The 25883-nt window shown below is 39.2% G+C and overlaps 1 protein-coding gene across 1 annotated transcript in view; it reads left to right on the forward strand.

Annotated features, from left to right (window-relative positions):
- The first annotated feature begins 9971 nt into the window (after positions 1-9971).
- The window catches only part of DSC1 (desmocollin 1), a 41614-nt gene continuing 25702 nt past the window's right edge, over positions 9972-25883 (forward strand). Inside the window, exon 1 of the mRNA XM_009331481.1 lies at positions 9972-10181. Within this exon, the coding sequence (XP_009329756.1) occupies positions 9972-10181 (210 nt within the window). The remainder of the gene's footprint in view (positions 10182-25883) is intronic.

The raw sequence follows: 25883 nt of genomic DNA on the forward strand, positions 1-25883 counted from the left end.
GAGGGTAGATTTAGACTAGCTATAAGGAAGAAATTTTTGACACTGGGGGTGGTGAAACACTGGCAGAGGTTGCCCAGAGAGGTGGTGGATGCCCCATCCCTGGAAACATTCAAGGTCAGGCTGGATGGGGCTCTGAGCAACCTGATCTGGTTGAAGATGTCCCAGCTCATTGCAGGGGGGTTGGACTAGATGACCTTTAGAGGTCCCTTTCCAACCCAAACTATTTCATGATTCTATGATTCTATATTTAAGCCAAAGTGTCAAAAGATGCATGAATACTATAATGATAACTAATGGAACGTATATACATACTACACACAGAAGACTTCATCCAAAAATCTGTGCTGGGAAGTCTAGCTTTTGCACTGAAGTGTATTACTGCCAAGGAATACTGCATAACAGCAGCACTTTAAAATAATGGCACTGGTGGAAAAAAGAAATAAATAATGAAATAAAAAATGAGTTTTTTTTCAAATGGGGCTTTTGTTATAACTCTGAGCATTTGCATTCACCTTCTTCCTGCAACTAAAACCATGGAAATAGTCTATTATTTTGAAGTGACATTTGAGATTTTTATGTATAACTGGAGTCTACCAGTTGTGATTTCATCTTGTTTGTGATGTTACTATGATAGTTGATATCGCTTATGTTAGTAAGGTATTGAAATGAACCTACACTGAGCAGTTCCACATTTCACAGAGATTTGATTTACTTTAAGTCATAATGAATGTTTCGTATTACAAATATACAGAGTTTATTTTCAGACAGATATATCTGAATATTAGTTTTTGACACAGAAAATGAGAAAGAAAAGATGATGACCCAAAGAAGTGAAAGTTAGGGGAGTTCTGTAAATGAAGTATACATTGAGCCAGGTTTTTTACTTCTGTCCACTCTTCATAACTATAGAAGTCATAATCATAACTACTTTGCTCTTATTTTTCTTATTACCATAACTTGATTACATTGTTGATGCTGACCTCTAAACATTTCTCTTATGTACCTACATGATTGCCCTGGCAGAGAGCCAAGTATATTACAGGTGTTTGGGAATTTCCCACAAATATTCTAGCTGCACCTTGAAGGAAGGACTTAACTGGTCGTGGTAGGTAATCACTCAATTAAAATCATTAATCACTGGAAATGTGGCAGCCCTCAAAGGTCTGCTTTTGTCACCTTATCCTGCATTTGCACAAAGTTTCTTCTACATGTTATTTGTAAGTGCCGTAAACACCAGGACTGGAAGTTTCATCTTTTTTCTGGAGGACTACTCACCACCGGACTGCATCAGTCAGCCTTGAAAACAGGGAAACTTGGTGGCTCTGCCTTCTTACCGCTTTTGTAGAAGGCTAGTTCTTAAAACTGTTAGTGGTGCAGACTGTGTTTACATGCAAGCAGGATCTCTTGAAAGCAGTCAGTGCTCTTTCTTGCACCACAGTTGTGTTTGCCTCCATCGCCGCAAGCTGTGCTGGCCCTCTGCTGCCTCCGCAGGCAGGGCCAGCCAGGGTGGTTCTGAAGTGGAAGAGCAACCCCCATCCCCTCTTGTACACCCGTGCAAAGACCAGGCATGTTTCACGTACACAGAAATGACTCGCTCAGGGAAAAAAAACCCTCAACCACAACACTTAAGCTAACTTTACATAGATCGTTTTTCACCCATACCAAGTATTTTGCTGTTTTAGCTATAATCATTGCCCACATTCAAACGTAATTGCTCACGATGCTTTGAGGTTCCAGTGCAAAATCTCACAGCTGGGTGAGGTTCAGCTTTCTCACCAAACTGGCATGACTGAGCTTGCCTTGCTGAACTCATCAGAAATCATATCACTTGCTGCAACTTTCTTAAATTGGTTCAAAACACCTCTTCACCAATCAAACGTATTTTTACACAATATATCCTGGGGTTTTAAAATTATACATTTTAAAATTAATTTGAATAAATGACACTGTACACTTATAAGATTTTTTCAAGGTATTCTGCTGTTAAAGAGCAGAATATTCAGATGTGGTATAGCACATTCAAAAAGAAGGTAAGCTTATGGAGACCACCAATATATATTTGCCCAGTTCTAGTAAGTGTGAGACGACAGTTTCACTTGCATCCATATGCCTGAGGTACGTGGGGAGTTTGGTGCTGTCATGTGACTAAACATATCACATGAAGATCAAGCAAAAAGCATGAGAAAATCCATCTAGTATCATGTCTTTTTTGTGTGTGTGTGTGGTTGTTTGTTTTGCTTTTTACCTAGCCAAATTCATAAGAAGATCTGCACGTACCAGATCAGGGTACAGACCCTTGAATTTGCCTTCTGTAGACAAGCCAACAAGTCTAACCTGAACTTTATTTTCCTCAGGGTCTACCTACCTGCTTAGAGACTGGAAACTACTTAAATCTAAATCAGTCCAACTGCTGAATAATGCACAACCACTGTGTTGGCCTAATTCCATGGTGCCCCGTTAGCCAACAGAGGACTTCAATTCACTTGTAATTTCCAATGAGGCAAAAAGGCGGTCGTTGCCGTGAGGCCAGTAGTTTTATACCAGCTGAAAACAGCACAGCTGATGGAGAAAACTGGGCCTCCCCATTCCAGTTATAACAAGGCTCCAGGAGCCTATATTAAACACACACAGGAGAGAAGTGTTGAGAGCTTTTTGAGCTGTACCACCAACACTAAGCCACCTTTTTTTTTCTTCTTTGGAAGAGGAAAGGGGCACGTGTTTTGGTATGGAGTTGTCCACCCCTTCTCCTTGCTGGACACGCACTGGGATTCTCCTGGAGCCTCTTTCCAGCCTGTGAACACCACTCCCGAAACGGTGCTGGCTACTGGGTGAGGTGAGGCGCTCCTGTCTGCCCCGGGGCTGAGACTCCATTAGCCAAACACTCCCTGCTCAGGGAGTAAGGAAAGCTCATTAGTAAGGAAAGGAAGCGAGAACATTAAAAAGGCCTAAGCTACTCCTCCTCTACCTTCCATTTTACCTTTTTTTTTTGGGGGTACCCTTTGCAACTTTCCTCCTTGTTTTCATATCTCTGTTTTTGTGAATCGTGCCCCTAGCTTATGCTGTGACATTTCTCAAAGTAGTATTTATTTCTTCTCCAGCACTGTAAAGAAAACAATCTTTTCAAAAGCTGGCTTTTCAATGTAGCTTTATTTTTCTTTGATTCATTTTTCGTGCGTCCTAATTATTTTCATATGTCCATATTCTTTGTTGCATTATTTTTTATTTCATTATTTTCTTTTACTTCTTGCCCAATCTTGTTACCTTATTTCCTCTACTCATTCATTCCTTTTCTCTCCTTTCTGAATTTCTTTCCCATCTGTCCATTCAGTTCTGCCCTCACGTTCCTCTTTTACTCTTGTCATCCCTCCTCTAATTCCTCCCTAGTTTTGGTTTTTTTTTTTTCATAATTTTCAGGCAGTGTCCTGTATGGCTTGCTCAGCCTTTCAAGCCCTGGGGATGGGAAGGGAGAGGACTGGGAGGAGAGAAAATGAGGAAGGAGGCTGACTTGAACACACTGTTGTCCTACAGAAAAAAAATGCTATCTTTGCAAAGTCTGTAAACACAGTTTGACTGACTCACTGTACACCATACTGAGTAGCAACCTCCTTTCCTAGGATAATGAGCGCCTCAGAGGGATGGTGGTTCCCTGAAGAATGAAAACATAAAAGAGGACTTCCCCAAAGCCATTGGGTGGAGCACAAAGGATGTTGAAAGACTGGAGGGCTGGAGAGTAAAGATGATGATAGATAAAGGTGAGGAATTCAAGCACCATGAATACCAACAATTGAATAAGTTGACATTATAAATGTTTTGGCCTCCATTGACCGTCAGCTGGTGAGGCTGGTGGAGTCCACTGTTTTGTTTCTGTGAGTCTGAATAAGTCCAATGCTATGAATTCTATGATGAATGTCAGTTTCAAGGCATTTAATGACATTTTAAATTATTCATGGATTAATTTAACTGAGAGGTTAGAAAGAATTTCTACTCTTTTTAAAGGTACTGACAATGAGATTTCAATTTCAGTGTCAGTACAGGTGCTTCAGCAGATTTTATTGAGGCTATTTTCATACAGAATACCTAAATCTGTATACAATAGCCAATCAAAATGTGTATATTAGAAACACAGTTCATGTAAGCTTAACTGGAAAAGTGACTTTTTTATTCTTAAATGTTCAAGATATAAACTTCTTTACTGCAGATACAGGCTTAGTTTTTACAGGTGGATAAGTGATGAAATGTATTTTCTATATACTGTATAAAATACCTTAGTAACGCTGGTAAGTCACTTCAGGGATCTCTATTCCTATGTTTGAACACCACCATCTATGCCAATAATGTCTGACTTCTGTATTTGTCATTTTTCTTTCTTCTTCCCTTTTCTAATACCAGTTGTTTGGGTGGTTTATGAAATCCAACTGGATATTATTGATTACTCACCCATATTTTCTTTCCTTTCTTCCTCCATGCATTCTGATTTTCATATTTTCATTGCAGCACCCTATAATGGAAAATTATGAAAAATGTGTCTCCCTGTAAGCCGTTTTCTCATTTTATCATGAGAAAGAAACGTGTGACAGGATTGTACTCTTTTGCAACTGTCTTCGTCTTTGTGTTTTTATTTAGTATTCTAAAAAGTGAGCACAAAGTCATAAAACAAGATCAAAGTCTAATTTGCATTTACTTTGCAAAGATTTAAATTTCTATAAAAAGCTCCAAGAAGCAGAGTCAGGCCTACAAGCAGGACTGTCATGACCATATTTCTGGTTCTGAGTTGCACCAAAAATGGTGTTTTATGATATAGCTCGAAATCTGAAGGACCAACTCTTTCTTCTAATGTATAGTTTAATTCTTCACACAAGAACTCAAGAACAAGTTTCAAGGTGGAGGAAAACCCATGAAGGTTTGTCCTGTCATGGATAGCTCATGCTGTCTATACAGTTGTGCACCCTCATAATCCAGGTCTCTGCTGGATCCGCATATGTCAATGAAATATATATATTCTGGTAATATTATAGATAGTATATGATATTCTGATATAATGTGAACTCAGGTCTGCTTAATCTTCACATAATTAGCTAAAGCTCTGTTTCATTCTGTGGTAGTCAACAGTGCAATAACGTACCAAAGATAAAAGCTTCTTAATGTCATTTGCTCATAGCAACACAATGAAGAATGAAATTAAAACTGTTTTATTTTATTTTTTAAATAAGATGTTCATTCTTTTGAATATCAGACAAAAGTAGAGATCAAATGAAAGAGAGACAAGATACATAAACCAAACTCATTACAAGAAAGGGTATAAATTAATTAGACTGGAAAGTATTTTGGTTTTGCAGCCATCTTCCTTTATAATCTCAAAAAACATCTAAACTAGTAAATGTTAAACGTGTGCCGAAACTAACGTACATGTATCAACTTGTCTATGCTTTCAAATGGAATAATTTAAACAGAACATGGCAAGGGAATTAGAAAAATAAAGAAACAACCACACCTATCCTTGTAAAGCATGTAAAACTGAATAACATGAAAGAGCATGAGTGAGTGAAAGAAAATGGTATGTGCGTGTGTATAAGCTACTTAAGGTGGTGATATTAAATGAATGTATCACTAACACAGGGTGGATGAGGTGGACCTGGTCAGCTTCCTCTTTCCATGACAGAATAAGATCTGATCAACGCAATAATTAAACAAGCGTTTCATCTGTTAATTGCCCTGTTATTGTCAGAGTTTTAACATTTCGTGAATGCAAGCCATAATGCTGAGATTTTACAGGAAAAATCCTTATGAAATTAAACTGCTAAAGTTTCAAGATTTTAATGTGGGGTGCCGTCAGGATAAAGACATTCTAAATGAATACTTCTGGGATTATAATTTTATCCAAAATGTACTCTACACATTGTAGAAATCACAAAGGGTCTTCTTTTGTGGTTTCTGTAGCCACCAAACCAGAACATCATAACAAAATTCTATGGAACTTGAAATTGATCTCAGCATGTCTTTACCAAGGTAAAAACATCAACTAGGGACTGAGATACCTAATTCCAGATTCAAAGTTTTGCCCTAGTAATGCAAGGCAATTTTTTTTTTTTTTTCAAGCCGGGCACATATTTGCAGATTATTTTTGAGCATTATAAAGTGAATGGAAAAAAAAAATGACCAAATGTAAGCAATCTGGGAGTAATATGCAAAGTGAAATACGTGAGATTATTTTAAATATCCTTCTACTCTCTATCAATAAGTAAATACTTATTTTTGGAATTTGAAAACAGCTTTCCATAGTATAACAATTCTATGTATATTCTAGCACATATAGTGAGACTTGGGAGTGTTCCAACATCAAGCAGAGAACGCCAACCATGTCCTGACAGAAATCAAAATCATCCCACCTTCCCACCATCTCTTCTCCTCTGTGTCCCGATTTCCACTGGACGGGAACTTGTGCACGCGGACAGCCCTTTGTATGCCAATATGCTGATACCTGTATCTCTGGGCAAGCACAGGGCCAAGAGTGCAGGAAGCACCATGGACGACACCCAAGCTCACCAGTTAAACGCAGCCATAAGGGTTATCGATGCCTGCAGAATTGGTTGAGGAGCTTTACTGAACAACACAGAGAATGTGCTGTTATATATTACTAAAATTATGCCAAGCGTAAAAATGTTTCTTCTTTCTTCAATTGCCATTAGAAGTTTCAGTTGGGGTTAGTTTCTTTTGTGTCATATGGTATACAGAAAGTAACAGTCTATCTCCAGTCAATATTCTGAGAACTTAAACAGAAAGAACTGTTACAGTATCTGATCTTTTCACCTTTTTTTACATCATAGGTCAACTCCTCTACCGGTAGGCCCAGCAACTTGCACTTGATTAATACTTAAGCATCCTTTTGGTCTTAAGAAGTAATCATTCTGAAAAGTCTATGGTCTTGGTTTAAGATCTTCAGAAGCATGAGTCTCCAACTCCCCCACCCCTTTTTTTTTAACATGCTGAACTTTAAAAATCTCTCATAGTGTAGAGTATCTACCAGTTTTCAAAAAATAATTGAAGCTTTTTACTGTTGCCTTTAAATTCTTTACCATAAGAATCAGGTGCTTTGTTCTGGTACTGTTCTCACCAGTATTGGATACAGATGTAAGCCTTCTGCTTTTTTCCCCAGTCTCTGTATATCTGAGGGTCATATTAACTATGCTTTGTTGACTCCTTGCACTGGAAACTTGTGTTCACTTGCTGCTTCTGGTGTAATTCCTCCACTACGACATGAAAAAGGCCAAGGTACTCAACACCTTCTTTGCCATCATCAATGGCTGGTAAGACCAGCCTTCAGCAATCCCACATCCCTGAGACCAGAAGGAAAGTCTGGGGCCAGGAAGGCTTACCCTCAGTGGAGAAGGATCAGGTCAGGGAACATTTAAACACACTGAACATACACATATCCGTGGGACTGAGTGCTGAGAGAGCTAGCTGATGACACTGCAAAGCCACTCTCGATTATCTTTGAAAAGTTGTGGCTATTGCAGGAGGTTCCTGAGGCTTGGAAGAAAGCAAATGTCACTCCTATCTTCAAGAAGGCCAAGAAGGAGGATCCAGGGAACTACAGGCTGGTCAGACTCACCTCAATCCCAGGGAAGGTGATTGACGATGTAATCCTGGAAGCCATTTCCTAACATATTAAGGATAAGAAGGTGACTGGGAGTAGTTAGCATGGATTTATGAGAGACATCCTGTCTGACCAACCTGATGAAGTCACTAGCTTGCTGGACAAGGGGAAAAAACAGCAGATGTTGTTTGCTTCGACTTTCGCAAGGCTTTGACACTGTTTCCCATAACATCCTCAGACAAAATATTGAAGTATGGGCTAGATAAGTGGGCAGTGAGGTAAACTGAAAACTGGCTCAACTGCTGGGCTCAAAGGGTTGCAACCAGATGCACGAAGTCTAGCTGGAGGCCAGGCACTACTGGAGTATCTCAGGGGTCGACACTGGGTCTGATACTGCTAAGCATCCTCATTACTGACCTGAGTGGTGGGACAGAGTGTGTATCCTCAGAAAGTTTGCAGATGACACAAAACTGGGAGGAGTAGCTGATACACAAGAGGGTCATGCTGCCATCCAGAGGGACCTTACAGGCTGGAGAAATGGATCAAGGGGCAAAGAGTCCAGCAAAGGGCCACAAAGTTGATTAATGGCTGGGAGCATCGGACATGCAATCAGAGGGTGAGAGAGCTGTGACTTTTGAGCCTGCAGAAGTCTCAGGTGGGATCTTGTCAATGTGTACAAATACACGATGGCAGGAAGAAAGAAAGTGGAGCCAGGCTGTTCTCAGTGATACGACAAGGGGCAATGAGAAACTGAAACACGGGAAATTTCACTTAAACAAAAGAAAAAAGTTTTTTACTATGAGAGTAGTAAAGCACTAGCACAGCTTGCCCAGAGAGTTTGTGGAGTCTCCATCCTTGGAGATATTCAAAATCCAGCTGGACACAGTCTTGAGCAATCTGCTCCAGCTGACCCTGCTCTGAATAGAGGGGTTGGATAAAATGATCTCCAGAGGTGCCTTCCAACCTCAGTTATTCTGTGATTTTGTGATTCTGTAAATCATCACTTGACAGGATATAGTATTACATTGTTAGGTGCAGCTTAGGCATGTTTCTTTCAACAAATAGGCATCTTTTATTTTAGTGTAATTTATTTTCTTATAATCAAGATATGGTACAAGTTGAAGAAAACTTTAAAAGTCTCCAGGGGTAAATTCCCTAGCCTTTATTAACTGTCAATTCCCTTCAGATATCACAACTGATTTTATAATGGTATTCCAACCCTGGAAGAAATTGTTACAGAAATGCATGGGACAGTGCAAAAAGATCATATTAGGGCCAGAACAAATAATAGGACAGCAATAAAGACAGAAGTGGAAGTTTGAAAGAGCTTTAAAGAGCTGGGTACAAGATGCTTCCATGTAAAGTGACAGGGACAGTAAGAGTGATAAGTTACTAAAAAGCAAAAATAGAAGGCAAAATATCATTTCATGTTCTGTTTTTTCCCCCAAATAAGCAAAGACAGAATTGCCTGGTTTTATACCATCTAATATAGGACAATAAGCTGAGACCCCTAGCCAAGGCCAGTAGTGACTGAGAGCAGAGAGAAGCGCCTCCCAAAGGTGAATCCCCTCACCACCAAACCTTTTTGCAGGGGCCCCATCTCACCCTACAGAGTAGTGAGGGAACTTGGGAGACCGTGTTCACAACTTAATGTGACTTCAGTACCTAAAGTGCAGAAGAAAGACTCTTGGCCAGTCTTTCAAACCAACACGCACCAGAGTTAAAAGCTTCTAGTAACTTCAGGTGACTGGAAACAAAATGAATGATTCATAGTTCTATGAATGCTGTTTTGAGATAATGATTTATCTGAATTATGGTAGGATAAAGACTGAGTATTAACATGTTTCAGGGCACGTATATCTCAAAACTAATCTCAGAACTGGCTTGAGGCACCTCAACAATGTAGGCAAAACTAGGTGGTGGCAAGGGTTAGGATAGGGGAAACTGGGAGTTGGGTCAGACACTGGAGATCTGGCAGCATAGGAAGGCTCAGAGGGCTTCAAGAGACACCTGTATGTGATGAGGTAGGGTTGAGATACATGGATTACTCAGGGAGCTGTGTTGGAGGAACAGAAAAGGCCTGTGTGGATTCTGGGGGCTGGAAGAGCTCAGTGACTTTCCAGGCTGTGAAGCTGGGGAGAGGCCTGGGACAGGATGGGGAGGTTTCAGGAGGCTGTAGAAAGTGTCAGAGAGGTCCAGAAACTTCTTTTTCTCTTCCACTTTTGTCCTTGAAAAATCCCTCATTTACAAGCTAATTGGATTTAAAAGTCTGGAACACCTGCCTCACAGACAGCAGCCAACTCAACCTCCCATATGGAGTTATATAGGAGGGTTACATGCATTGTCCTCCCATACTGAGTGCTGCGGTGTGCGTAGGATGGGGCTGCTCCTGCCATGGGAAAGAGGAAAGGGTGAGGCTGGGGTGGGGGTCAGGGGCAGAACTGGGCTGCTGGCCTTCGAGCAAAGCCTGAGAGATGAGCGGACCAAGATACAACTGCTGTTACAAGAACGAAACAAAGACAGCTGCCGACCACCTATTTGGACTGGTTCTTTGGAGGCAACTGTGCAGCCACCAAGTTCAGTGTGGGTACACAGGGCTGTACAGTCATCCGCTTCCTCTGCCTCTTACAAAGGCTGTTTTACACTGTCCCAGAAGTTTGCCACTCTACGTACCTGCTAATTTTGCTCTTTCCTAAAGCCAGCTGTGCAATAAGCATTTGTAAAACTTAGAAATAGAAGCAATTTAAAAAGAAAATCAGTTGAATAAGAAATATCCTACATCTATTCCTGTGTGTAGCAAAATTTGGTAGATCAACATGCCCAAAACACCAGTGAATCACCCATACAATTGCATGTATGTCAGTTAGGATATTACATGGCCTTCGATGTAAACTACACAACATAATAAATCTTTACATACATCTCTAAGAATGTACGCAGGTTTCAAGACTCTGTTTGATTGACTCTGAATATCTATGCCAGCATTGGCTTAGCTTCTGAATTATTTCTACATTTCCTTAAATAATGTTTCAGAGATATGCATGAGAATAAAGAATTTCACATTTCAGTACAATTCAACTAAGCAGCTTTCATTTCCCTGTCTTCTTGTAGGATGATTCTTTAATGGTCTTGATGAAGGTCATAGCTGGCCTTGCAGAATGGAGGGTATATAGAAGGACTCTATCTTATATTTTCAGACTGCACCCCTTTTCACACTAGTGTTGATCACATATATATGACTAGTATCAATTCGGGCAAACCCTACTTTGTAGTGCTGAAGCCAGCTAAAGAGTCAGGTAAACATATAGAGAAATAATCTTAAAGGCTTGTACTAGTTCTAAAAGTACAGATTTTACTGGTTATACCCAACATCAAACTACTCAAGTCAAGATTAAGATCCCGACAAGGATATATTATCTGCTTGCTTTTCTTAAATCAACAATGAAAACAGTATCTTTTCTTTGAAATGAAGTAATCTCTCTAAATATTTTAATTGCTTTTATTCTTTACTGACCACAGAAAACTGAGAAGAATCCAAATGTAAACAACCTAAGCAGGAAGTTTTCATTTAGAAACATCAGCTGATCAGGTATACATTTTCTGCGTATGTTTTGTGTACTAGCCCTAGTGAGATCACAGAGAACAGACTTTCTCTTAAAATGCTCATTTCAGAACAAAGAATGAAACTTTACATAGTATAGATTAAAGAAAGTATTTTTTTTAATCTCATGGAATTAAATCTAGAAGGTATAAAAACTTTCTGAAACACTTTCCTCTGAAACTTGTCACACTGATACATAAGAGTTTGTTTGATCACGAATGTATACTTTTGAATGGAGATAAAGAGAGTGCTCATCTCTAGTCATCATGTAGTCAATACTCTAAGAAAGCCCTAATCATTTCATCCCATATTTACTGAAACAGTGGCTCTTTTGCAAACCTTTTCCATATTTTTTTGGTAGCAATTCTAGATGCATACAGAATAGTAATAGTAAGACAGCCAAAGTACTGGCAGTATTTCAAGCTGCCACCTGCATTGGTACCATTGTGTCATTTAATTGTACTCACAGAAGCTCCAGTTGCCATTTGATTACAACAAATTGGCCATTGGTATTTCATCTACATTCCCATTTACACTAACTGAATTGGCCTAATGATAGTAACACTAACACATTTACAGAAGTTCATACGAGCTAAAAGAAAATATGGTTAGAAAGCAAGGAACATTTTGTAGTATGTCAAACTGTATTTGTGAAATGAAAATTGTATCTATGATTTTATTTTGGATTTCAGTAGCATAACATTGGAATTTGAGTTTCAAAATTTTCTGTTCCCTCCTTTTTCTTCTCCTTGAGCTCAACAGTTATCTGTTTCCTCACAAGAAATACTACTGCCCTTTCACAATTCTCAATCCCCTGCACAGAGACCTTTCCAAATGTTGTACTTCTCAGAAATCCTTCGTATCTACGTATTTTACTACTCTTTAGGGGAAAAAAAAAGAAGTAAGCCCTTGGGGTTTATATTGTTCCCAATAGGAGGGTATATTCAAGGACACTTTGGAGACATGTCCTAGGAAACTGTTTTAAATGCAAATATTTATGTGAGAGGAAAATGAAGAAATATGATAGAGTTGTACAGATTTCCAAGTACCTGTCAAGAGAAACCACAGGAACCTTGGGACTTACTTCTCTTCTTCTAATAAAAGATGAAATGCTGTAGAAAAATTCACTGCCAACGTCTCCATTTGCTACTTTCACCTATAGATGAGAAAGCAAGATTCAACAGTGAATGAAATAGAATGAAAATAAAATAAAAATGTCTATGCATAGCTGCCAAAGGAAAGGCCTTTTTGGGCTACCAATTCAAATGACTATTTTTAGATTCTCAAGGCTAGTTTAATGCATGTCATTCATTAGCTGAAACATTACACTTCTGTAACACATTTTTCATTTTCTTTATACTATTTGCATACCTCTTTCTAACACACCTAAAGATATCCTTCCCTAGGATATTTGTATCCAGCAGAGCAAGGAAACAGACTAGGTGTAGCAGTACTAGATGTAGCAGTACAAGACATAGTAATAGAATTACAAAACAATACAGCTACAAAACTAATATCACGTGATATTTTCAAAACCTGTTTAGTAATTCTACTTTCTTCCTTGTGTCTGAAATACTATTTTATTTTTCTGACATGCCACAGTATATAAATGCTGCCAAATGACTATTTTCTCTACAATATTAAATAGTTTTTCTTCTTGATTATAAGAAAATTAAGGTTTGAAGACATACTTGCATTTGTTAAATTCATACTTCCATTTGTTAAATTAACTCTGATTTTGTTTAAATAATCAGATGACCTAAATAATCAGTTTACACAGAAAAAGAAAGAAGAGAAAAACATTCTTGGGCAATTCTGTGTTTGCACATACAATCCCAAATGGTTGTGACTCATTTTCATTCTAGCTTTCATTCTCATTGGCAATTGCAGAGTTTTTCATGATATTACTGTATAAAAAAAATACTATTACGTATATAAAAATATTGAAATTTCTCTTAGAGAGTTCCCCTTCCAGGAAGGTTCACCTTCCAGAAAAAGTTTTCATCTGATGCTATAGGAAAGAGAACAGGGGAACATGTCTACAGTACAATGATATGCACATAGATTATAGCTCCGTCTTCAACAGAAACCAGTCTGAATGATAGACTAATGTATTAGGAACTTAGCCAAATCTTTTACCAGAAAAATAATGACATGCAACTTTGAACTAGAGTCCCTCATTTGCCTGAACAAATTGTGTTTGATTCATTAATTGGAGTTAAACAATAGTTGTTCTGGCGAGCTTTCATGTCAGACTGCCACTTTCGCCTTTCGCTGTGTTCCAGCAAGGTTCTTTCATTACTTTTATAATAGTTGTCTCACATATTCTGATCAGAACTCTGTATCATTAAAATAGATGTTTAGATTTAGTCCTTGATATTAAATTCTCTTACCCTTTGTTCTACCCTGTCCACATCACAATATTGCTATTCTATTATCTTCCTTTTATTGCTACCGCGTCAGTTGCTACATTGCTAAAGTATAATCAAAGCAAAAGCATTATAAAAAAAAAGTTTGTTAGTGAATCAATATTTTCTGTTAAAAATGATGCCCTAATATTTACTGTTATGCTTCAATTGGAAATTATTCTATGGCAATCCACATTCTAAAAACATCCTTAATAACACACCATTAATTATATATTCTATGTCTAAATATTTGCCCAATATTTGCTAAGCTTAAAGGAAAATGTTAATGTTCATATGCAGGTGTGCATATGGCTTAGACTCCTAAAAAGTATTCTCAACTTTATTTTTGCAGAGCAGAGAACTAAAGAAAGCTTATGTCAGATTCTCTTCTTAAATTTCCTGAGTTTTCACCAGTGCAAAAATTAAGGTCTAGGAAATTGCACCAGGCTAAATGACAGAATACAGCCCTTATTTTTTATGCTGGGGAATTTAATGAAGTTTTAAGAATACATATAGTGTCATGAATGCAAAGCAAAGTACAGAATACATATGGTGTCATGAATGCAAGACAAATAACAAATCATAGCTTATTAGTGAGTTGAGAAGATACACTGCCTGACGTGGTAACATCAGCAAATCAGCAAGAATATGAAGGCAAAAGGGAAGGGGAGGGAGTCAGAGGAAAAGAAAGAACAGATGGCAGGAGTAACAGTCAGAATAGAATATTTGTTAAGGACAATCAGCAGTATCATTTCATAGAATAGCATAGCAATACTTCTATCACAGTGGTAGTATTACATTCACACTTTTCCAGTCCCCTGTTTCAGTTGTCTTCTAAATCTGTCCTCTTAGAGGTTGACTTTCTGTAGCTTTGGGAGCAAGGGAACTCTCAGAGTCACTCCATCATATCACTGTTTTACTAACGAATGCTACAGTTAAAGTCTGGGAGTGAAATACTGGGATTTTTGCCAATTACTTCAGCAGGGACAGGTTTTCATACCTGAAGCTATGCAGAGTCCTAACCATTGAGACGTGCACAGCCAGACTTCAAAGTGCAGAAAGCTTAGGGAGCCATCCCTTTGCCTGTGTCACTGGGCACCACTGAAAAGAGCCTGGCTCTGTACTCTTTGCACCTTCCCTTTAGGTGTTTATATAGATTATTAAGATCCCCCCTGAGCCTTCTCTTCTCCAGGCTGAGCAGTCCCAGCTCGCTCAGCCTTTCCTCATATGTGAGGTGCTCCAGTCCCTTCATCATCCTTGTGGCCCTTTGTTGGACTCTCTCCGGTATGTCCATGTATCTCTTGTACTAGAGAGTCCAGAACTGGACACAGTACTCCAGGTGTGGCCTCACCAGTGCTGAGTAGAAGGGAAGGATCACCTCCCTCGACCCACACTCCTCCTAGCGCAGCCCAGGATGCCATTAGCCTCCTTTGTGGCAAAGGCACATTGCTGGCTCATGTTCAACCTGATGTCCGTCAGGACCCCCCAGATGCTTTTCTGCCAAGCTGTTTTCCAGCTGGGTGGCCCCCAGCATATATCGCTGCATGGGGCTGTTCTTCCCCAGGTGCAGGACTTTGCATTTCCCCTTGTTGAACTTCACGAGGTTCCTGTCAGTTCATTTCTCCACCCCGTTGTGGTCCCTCTGGATGGCAGCACGACCCTCTGGCGTATCAGCCACTCCTCCATGCAGATGATGACATTTCCAAGACCCTGAAACTTCAGCAATAAATAGAAACAGTTATCTACACGTTGAAGTGGAAAAATATCAGTATCAGATGTTATACAGATAAAATATTGTTACAATTATCCGCCATACATCATACGTACTTGGTCAACTGAATATGAAAGTAATCAAAATTACGCAAAATCTCTCTGGTGTCCAAAGCAAAGCTGTATAGTCTTCAAAGTTGTTTTGTTCTCTGTGTGTAACCCTTCAGACATTATGCTTCTTCATGACTGAGACAAGCAGCTGGTGTCAATGAAATCCTTTATTTTAATAGCAAGGTGGCTTTCCTTGCTATCACTGTTCTCACATGCTCAAAAATTTCAGTAACAGAAACCAGCGAAGTCAACATTTGCTGTTTGCTGTTTTTTTCTCTTCCCGGATGTGTCGGTTTCTTTCTCACCTGACTTTGTTTGAAAGTTGCAGCACATTTATTTTGATCTTTGTTCAGTTACCAAAGAGGAAATCAGGTTTTTTTCCATTATGAATGCAATGTTCACACCACCACAGCAAAAATTGCTTAATAAGTGTCTGGGCATCCCAAAATTACTTCTGCTAAAGTTAACAGGACTTTTAAAAACAGTATTCATGAGGAGGTTGCAGTATAGCATTGCAGAGACTCATTTGTATTGTAAACTCTAGGTAGCTCTCCAGCATCACAGTGGAGAATGGTATTACAGTCAGTAATGAATGTTAATTCCAGAAGAATCCATTAGAAATTGTAGTTCATCGACCCTTCCTTGCACATCCACTGGAGGACATCACAGAGACTTCCTAACATTCGTTATAAAAAGTTTAGGTTTTTAGCAAAAAGCTATGTCTCGGGGCATGTTCTCTCTACCTGGAGAGAGAAGAAATGTTGCTTTGGCCTCTGAATCAAGAAAGATTCAGAGCATGTGAAATATTCTTAAATGATCTGAGCCAAAGAAATAAAATATCAGGCATTCTAGAAAAAAGATGCAAAAATAAAGGAGGAATTCCAAAACAAGGGCTTATGATACTGGGATCTGAGGGAAAATTACTTTCTGATCCTAAGTCTAACGATTGATGATATCTTATCCCTGACTGTTGCCAGTCTTTGATACCTTCCAAACTTTGAAGTAAGGGAATAAAAATTCCCCTGGAGTCTAAGCTGTGCATCAAAACTTGTAAAAATTCCTTCCTGTCTCATGTACAAATTAAGTGAATCCATGATCCATGGGATAAACTGAATTCAATAAAAGACACTGCAACAAATATTGCCAGCATATTAAAAGTAAGTATGAGTCTGTAAAACACTTCATAAACTTCACGAGCATCATATTTAAACAATGAAGGTTTTTTGCCTATTTTACTTAATTTGAAAAGCACCTCCAGAGTTTCACTCTTTTAATAGTTACACACCTTATACATCCAATGCCTTTTGTAAGATTATTATGCCTAAGAATCTCTCCAGCTCTGATGATTCTCCAGATGAATTTTAAAGAATAATCATATCTCCTCTAAAAATTCCCCTTTGATAGCTTAGACTTTTAAACTTTCTAAAATACCTTCTCCTATTATTATATTAGCTTTTCTCCATCTCTGTTCAAATTTATATTATTTTATAAGCATAGATGATAAGAACTTGAAGTGACATTTTAAAGAACATCTTGCTAATACTATGCACTGTAGCACTGAAATTCCTCAGTCTTTACTGAAAGTTATTTTTGTGATCTTAAAATGACTCCCCGTCATTCTAGATAGGATAGTCCTCCTGTGATCTGCCAGTAAATCCAGTTCCCTCTCTTGAAGTGCCAACTCCAGTTGATAAGCCTTCAGTTTAGAGTAAAAATTCTGGATTTAGTCCCTATGTGCATTACTTTCTACTATGCTGTTTTACCTTTTATCCTACTTCTGTAATTCCAGTTCACAATGTGTGGCCCACCTGTTCCTATCAACACTGTCAGGATTTTTCAAGTGTTGCATCATCGATACCATGGATTATTAATGCAAACATGAACCTAAATTTTTTAAAGCAGTATCATGAATAACGATATTAAGCAGAACTTGTTCCAAGACTGGTTCTTGGAAAACATGATTTCTAGCCTCTATCCACCTGGACAACTCTCCTATCAATGTATCTCATTGTAGTCTTCCCTTCAGCTTTCATGTTAATCATTCCATAGTCCTTGTTTTAATTCCCATTTTCATTTCACTTCCTTTGATATTCATTTTTATTATTAAATTGACTGCACGGATCCCATCTAAAGGATATCAAAGGATATCAAAGAAAGATATACTATAACATGACACGATCTACTTTTGCCAAAATCATATTGAATTTATCTGATTTGAACTCCACATTAGTGGTTACTCTTCCTTTCAAAATCTGCTATAGTATATTGTATTAAGGACAAATGAAGAATTCTTTTGGATATCCCACTTTTCCTTTTCAGATACATCTATCACACTTACTATTCTATGAGAATAAATAAAGTACAACTCCCAAAATTGCAGGTTCTTTTAAAATCACTGTTACTGGACATTATCCAGGCTGTTCAGATTTCATACATGCTTATTTTTGTATCCACCACGGGCGTGATCATTTCCATTTCCTATCCTTGTTGGATAATTTTTCCTTAATCGTATACATAATTTCTTCTATTAAAACTGGGGCAAAGTATTAAGATCTGTGACATCTGATGTCCCTTAATCTCCACCTGATCCTCAGGATATGGCCCTACTTGTCCCCTTCATATTATCTCTATAGTACTGTGGTTAGAAACCTTCTTATAATTTCCTTTAGTTTCTTTGAAGGATCTAGCTTAGATAGATATTTTGCCATTCTCACTGTATGTTCGTACTTTCCGACCTATAGATCAATAACCTTCTCATTTCAGTAAATTCCCTGATTACCTACAATGCCCTGTGTCAGGTGTTTAGTGGTGCAGGCAGGTCCATAGTTCTTCCCCATCTACATACTTCTTCTGCTTGAAACTCAAGCCCAGACTACTGAAATTTTATCTTCATGTGATTCCATGTCTCTTTCACATTTCAGTCATGGGTGCCTCTTAGTTGCTTTACAGCCTCAAAATTTGGTCTCCTGAAACCTGAAGCTTTAATTATTACCAACCTGTTTGTCTACACTGCACTTGAACCTACTGTGGCAGTTTTGAATCTATCTGTGCTCACTCATTCCAAGATTACTTTCTCAAACAACTTTTCTCACTGCTCAGTCCCCGCTTTTAAATTAAGATTCGTGGCTTTTAAAGTTAATGTAACATGGCAGTATTTATAGTTCAGTGATACCTTAGTAAAGAAATCTGTCTGGTATTGTCTCCAAGAATACTTGAGCTGCTATCATGGTATGATTGATTATTACTGTAACGTGTTAGCATTTTTTGTCAAAACTGTGTCGAGGAAATCTAAAATTTCCCATAACTCAGACTACTATGTATTTTTCTCATAGTTTCAAAAAGTTTTCTAACCCATATCCAACTCTGTTTTGCAGATTATAAAAACTCTCCAATGCGTTAGGGGAGTGCTCTTGTTCTTTTTAAAATAACCTATTCTTCGAGTGATTTCTACCTAATTGTTCTCTTACATGCAAGGAATATGGATATAGAAAGTTTCGGTTTTGATACCTGATGTGAGTAAAGAAGAGTCATAGGATTAGTAAAGATAGTACATGAAAAAAATGCTTGATGAATAACACTCAAGGAACTCCCATATCAGCCCCTCCTATGCAATTTTATTATGCATCTTTGATGTAAGGCAAAATAAAGCTGTGCAGAACAAATACTTCCTGTTTAAAAATATTCAACAAGCTATTTTCGTTGTTTTTTTTTTTCATTTAGATGTACTACTTTCTTAAATAATTTTCTTTATATGTAACTAGGAAAACAGAGAAGAAAGCATGATACAGAACTAAATCCAGACTTCAAATGTGCCCTATGAGCTTTTTAAAAAGCAAGAAATCACATTTGTCTCATATCACTTAACACCTCCACCTCTGCTAGATCTCTAGGAAAATTCAACAGACAGACTTTATGAGAGGAGAATAGAATTAAACTGCTTTACCACATCCTGTTGAAGGTCCATTAAATTCATCCTTTCTCTCACAGCAGATAGTAACTGATGTTTAGAGGGAAACTATAAGAAGCAAAGCATGTGTGGTGTGGTCTTTTCCCTGTACACTCTCCAACTCTGCCAATCAGTATTTAGGGACTTCCAAAGTCAAGGGTTCAGACCTGTGTCTCTAGCAACCACTGATGAGCACACCCTGTGTTATTTTTTTCTTATCCTTTTTCTGACGTATTTATGCTTTTGTCCTCCATACTATGACAGCACTGAGTGGCACCATTTGATTATTTACTGTACAAATAAAAGCACTTGCTTTTATTTATCGCTATTGCCTGATCATTTCCTTTGATACCTTCTAAATTCTCAGCTTGCAAGAAACAGTGACTAAACATTCCCTATTTTTCTCCGTATGTCACTTGCTACATTGCAAACCTCTGTCATAGTCCTTTTCCTCACACGTCTGACTTTCCACCCACTGTCTTCCATTGCTGACACTGCATTCAGTTTCATTATATGAAAACCACTCATTTTTATTTCCATTCTTGATAGCTTCTCTGCCTCCCATAGGTGTTTTCTCAGATGACTGGACCAGCATGCAGTATTCAAAGTGTAAATCTGTGAATTTACACGGTGGCATGATTGTGTTTTCTATTTTGCATCCTCTCTTCCTTTCCTAATAATTTTTAAGATGCCACTTGCTTTTCAAATGCCCCTGAGTAATGACTTAAGATTTTCTGAGAAACAATAGTAACCTTTACTGTGAGGGGTTTCTGCACTGAAACCTGTTTATGCTTTTTCCTGTAATTCAGAACCAAGTGTGTACACTTCTAGAAAACAAATACTTATACTTTGGTAATAGTGAAGATTAGTTGGTTATAAATACCATTAGTTCTTCTCATAGCTACCACTTGACTGTCTAGATCATATCACCTATGGTAGATCTGTCTCTGTCATTTCTCATATCAAAAGAAAAGAGGAAGAAGCAGCATTTAGAGGAACTTGTTAAACACACAAAAAAGCTGCACTGAATTTTGTATTTGCAAGATATATTTTGACTCCTACTGTTGAATTTTCTGCACTAGGTTAGTTTATGACACTTCATCACCAACCACCTCCTTTTAAATTCTTTTGTTTTGGGCCAAGTTTTTGATCTAATTTTGAAGAAACTACTTTTAATGTGAGGTCTTCTGCTTCCTTTTGTTCTTTGTTTTGGCCTGAACATGTCAAGAAAAACTTTAATATTTCCTTCATTGTCACTTAGAGGTAGAATATTCTGGTTCCTCACTTCCAAATAAACTGACCAAATAAACTGACATGGCAGCCACTACTTTCCTGGCATTTCACCTGAAGAGACATTTTTTTATCCAAGTGTTAAATATGCCCATGCAATTTTAAATAAATTATTTCAATTTAATTTGAACATTCATTATCTGTATTTAAACTGATTTTATTAAAACAAAACCTATTCAATAAACTGTATCAATTTCTAAAAAGATCTTTTTATATAAAGATCTGCAGGTATATATATTTAAATGGCAAAGAAAGACATTAACCAGCATTTGTTTGAAATAGCACAATGAAATATCTGATTATTTCCCAGTTCCAAAAAAGCACATGAAAATCAAGATCTGCGGTGACAACAGGTACACTCAGATCATGAAAAGTGCACCTTTTGTTAGGCAAATAGTGGTTTTCATATAATAATAATGAGAATTACTAAGCACAAACAAGAAAAGCTAGTTTAAGTACAGAAGGTGCTTTTTGTTATTCCGAGATGTAAAACTGATATAACTTAAAATTTAGACAGACATTTAAATGAAAGCAATTTCAAAATAGGAGATTTCATCTTAAATTTCAGACTATGCTTGCACTTTATTATGAGACAAAGAGAAGTGCAAAAGCACGAGGCTCCAGACTCCAGAGTCTTATTCAATCCAACCCTCATGTGGGAACGAGTAATGTGTAAGGCTTCAGACCACTGATAATAATAATTCTCTAAATTAAAGATGAGCTTTATCCCATCTTCTCTGATGATTAAGAAAGCCAAATTTTCAAAGCTAATTAGTTTCTCAGTTAGGGTCATTGTTGTTTATTGTTCAGGCACCCTTAAGGTAATTAGTATGCCTGACCTAAATTAAGAACATTTAGCACATTTTATTTACAATGCTCAGTAACAGAAACCCCTGACCAAAATATGTGCTGGGCCTCTGTCTTCTGAGGTGGCCTACCAAGGAAGCAAATTTCACATCCAAGGATGCTTCCAACATAAACACCTGGCTGCGGGATCTTGGTTACTTGACTAGCAAAGGTTGCACCATCCTGCTGCCCAGGGAAAAGTGGCTTCCAAGTTTTCCCAATCCTTTGTTGGTGTTATATTGCTCCACATGTTGTGAGGAGTTGAGCACAGCCAGCCAGGAAAGTACTCTGAACTACCTAAGGAAGCAGCGAGAACTGGTTTGCTCTTCTAGCTCAATAGCCTGCTGCCCTCAGCAGTAGAAAGTAGCTGGTTTTCAGAGAAAAAGAGCAGAAAACAGAAAATACTGAATATTCCTTCCTGTCATATACCCTGTCAGCATCCAACAGTAAGCATTTTACAACTTTCTGAACCAAAGGTGGCACTGCTTTTAATATCCGTGGTCTACTTATTCTGGTACTTGACTATGCAAAACAGCAAGCAGTCCTTCCCAACTCATCTTCTCTGTATCGTCACCAATTGTGTAGATGGCTACCATACCACACCCACTTCTTTTTTCCAAGCTCAAGAATCCTGCTCCACTTAGTCTTCATAACCACAATCTTTTCTTGTTGCTTTTTTGTACCATTTTTGCTTCTACTACTCCTTTTATGAAATGGGTTAATAGAATTGCAAACTGTTTTTAATATATGATGGTACCTGTGGTTGCAGAGAATATATAAAATTAAACATAAAGAGGTTTATGTTGTTTCTTTCCAAATAATTACTGCTGTTTTATTTCCCTTTGATTGACGTTGGTCACTGAGCTCATGATATTCCCAGAGAACTATCCCAAATCTATTCTCAGCGAGGTAACGGCAAGGCTAGAGCCTATCATTCTGTTCTTATCACTTTAGTTAATCTTTCCATTATGATATTAATTTAGGATTTCAGTTATCAATTTATCACCCGTTCACTCAATATGGTAATATTCTTGTGTAACTTTGGGTAGTCAGCCTTAGATTTGGCTGTCATTAATATGACTAATGCTCCACTGTTATTGTGTTACTATTAATCTCCTTTCCCACATCTTTTATGAATATATGGACAGGTTCCAGCTGTCAACCTCCCCTACAGCAGAACTTCCATAATTCTTCTTTTCCTCATTTTAAACCACCTATGATCACAGCAACACCTCTCCTGCTGTTGCAGTTTTCACTAGGATTTTTTTGGTGATGGGCTTTATCAAACTTTTTGAACTCTCCTGCACTGATTAGGTGAACCTTAACAATGCGCTTACTGAGTCCAGCATTACATCGCAGTTGATCTGTGAGATGTAACTTCCATCTACAAAAGTCACGCTAATTCTTCTCCAATATTTCATATGTACTCATGTGCTCACTGAGCCTATGCTTTAATAATCCCATATACTAAGTGGGCTCCAAGCTAGCCAAATTACAAGTAACTTTTTTAAAAATTTTTTTTCCAAGTCTATGATGCATAATGCTATCAAAGTTTGACTTAACACTGGAGGATTCAGTGGAGGAATCCTCAGTTGGAGGATTCATTCTGCAATAATGTGACTGTTGTGGACATCTGTAGGGTCTCTGTGCCCAAAGTAGCATGAAACAAAGGACTGCTTTTCCCCTCACATTCTTGTTCTTTGACTCTAGCCCTATGAATGCACTCACGGGAACTTTAAATACAAGCATATCCATGCACATCCATGGTCAAAAGCACTGCAAAGGAAGAAAGTTAATTCAGAGCTCCAGCTATGAGAGTTCCCTCACGTTCAAACAAAAGCCTCGAAATATGTCCATGAGCTCACGGATAGACAGCAAATAGGGCAGGGATTTACCGCAGTTACACAACATAAGTCTTCCGATGGGCAGGCCAGCCCATTTTCAAATACCTCTCTGCTGCACAAATGCTTCCTGATGATGAAGGCGGTGTGAATGACTCTAGAAAAGTGCTGCGACAAAAAGGCATTTACTCAGTCAGGTGGAATTTCCAACTGGATTTTTGAACGGCAGAGCAACTTTGATGTTACTGACACTAAGGAAGGCTCCACATTTTCTGGGAGAAGCTCAGGGAAGCACAGGAGCACATGAGCAACCAACCATGTTGTGTCAGACCCAACGGCCTATCCAGCTGTGGCCGTAAGCTGATGCCCAGGAAAAGAACAAGGCTGCCAGCTATGACACTTCCACCAGCCTTGGGCTGAGGGTACCATGATCTCATCCCGTTGCTATGCCTGCCTGTATCTCTCCCACCAGTATTTGCCCAGTCTCCCCTTGAACTCCTGAAGACTTCTCACAACACAGAAGGAGTGTCACGCTCAGTGTAGGGGTCCAGTGTGTTACTGCAAGTACTGAATGGCATGTAGGAGGAGGAAAACAGGAGTGGTACAAAGCCAGGCCAAAGTTTTAAGATTGTTAATTAGGGCTTTGAAATAGACAGTCTGGGTCAACCGACTCTAGGCACCGGTTCTGACAGATGTGGGTTTGTCCCACACTGACACTAAACAAAGAATTATAAAGCTCAAAAAATGAAGTTCCGACCACAAGGTTAGTATTCCGGGTTATTACTTTTGGAAATGATTGCAGGTCCAGACAAATTCATTCCCTTTCTATGTCCACAATTACTTGAACAGAGCATAAGGAATTAAAATATTTAGAAATTAGGCCCTGTGCTTTCTCACCTAGCTGCAAAACCCACCATGGAAAAGCGAAGGGCTGGGTACAGCTGCAGGGGGCTGCAGGGTCTCTCGCCGTGTGCTTAGGTGAACACCCGAGGTGGGACACGCCAGGCGAAGCTAACTGAAGGCCAGGGATATGAGGTTGCTTCTTAAGACAAATCGGGCCTTACTAGTTGAAACAAAAAAAGGAAACATTGCAGCCATTTTTCCTCTGCTCCCACGAGTCTGTACGACAGAGCCTGGCGCAGTGTTGTATGTTTATGGCGCAACCAACAGCAGAGCCAGCCTGCAACACCGACGTGCCGTGGGGTACTGCAGCACGCAGTTGTGCGTGTTATCACAGGTTATCACAGTGCCCTGTGCCCAAAGAACTCTTGCAGTCCACCTCTCGCTTTCCCAGCACGCCGAGCCCAGGATGCACTTGTTTAGGCCCTGTGCTTTCTCACCTAGCTGCAAAACCCACCATGGAAAAGCGAAGGGCTGGGTACAGCTGCAGGGGGCTGCAGGGTCTCTCGCCGTGTGCTTAGGTGAACACCCGAGGTGGGACACGCCAGGCGAAGCTAACTGAAGGCCAGGGATATGAGGTTGCTTCTTAAGACAAATCGGGCCTTACTAGTTGAAACAAAAAAAGGAAACATTGCAGCCATTTTTCCTCTGCTCCCACGAGTCTGTACGACAGAGCCTGGCGCAGTGTTGTATGTTTATGGCGCAACCAACAGCAGAGCCAGCCTGCAACACCGACGTGCCGTGGGGTACTGCAGCACGCAGTTGTGCGTGTTATCACAGGTTATCACAGTGCCCTGTGCCCAAAGAACTCTTGCAGTCCACCTCTCGCTTTCCCAGCACGCCGGGCCCAGGATGCACTTGTTTGTAGGCAAGCCATAGGGCACACGCTTGTGTAGCCTGTGCCCTATGGATTGCCCATAGGACTAAGAGGGGGACACGTCTGCGGTTTCAGCCATTCCAGCATTTCTCATGCCCACGCAAACGTGCAAGCGTCCCACTGCAACCGTTTCATGGTTATGCCCCCTCTACCTTCTTGCCACCCACAATATCGGTGACCTCGAAGAGTAAGCCAATGCTTCCAGACGCAACGAGGTTATTGATCCCTCTTATTGGCCTGAAAGACTGAGAAACTGTAAGGTGCAAAGGCTGCGGAAGAGTTTTTAGAATTTTGGGCTCTTAATGGTGCATTTGAATGTGAACAAACATGGAAATGTATCTACCGACCCACTCCTTTTTGACGTGCTTTATGATTGGCAGATTAAAAAAAGTTACGCATCAGTAATCATTTTTTTTTGAAGCAGAGTGAAAAAAATCCCTGAATCTACTAGCTTTTAATAGAAACGCCATTCCCCGCTCAGGCTCAAGAGTCTTCAATTGCAGGGCGTTTCCCTGGAAAGCCCACCTCCTGTGCGTGCAACCACATTTCTGGGTTTATTATTACTGTTTCTTTTATTCATCTGAAGCCACTCTGAACCCCGCAAGGCGAGGAGACACAGGTAAGCACATGCGGCCTGAAAGAAAACACAACAAACCCCCCAAAAAAGAAATCCGGCCGAACAGCCCAAGGCTCCGCTCGCGGTAGCCACCCACACTCCTCCGACCGGCCCGGCGCATTCTCCCCTCCCGACCCGACCCG

This window comes from Pygoscelis adeliae, unplaced genomic scaffold (assembly GCF_000699105.1).
Source record: "Pygoscelis adeliae isolate BGI_AS28 unplaced genomic scaffold, ASM69910v1 Scaffold108, whole genome shotgun sequence".
In the NCBI taxonomy this organism is placed as follows: Eukaryota; Metazoa; Chordata; class Aves; order Sphenisciformes; family Spheniscidae; genus Pygoscelis; species Pygoscelis adeliae.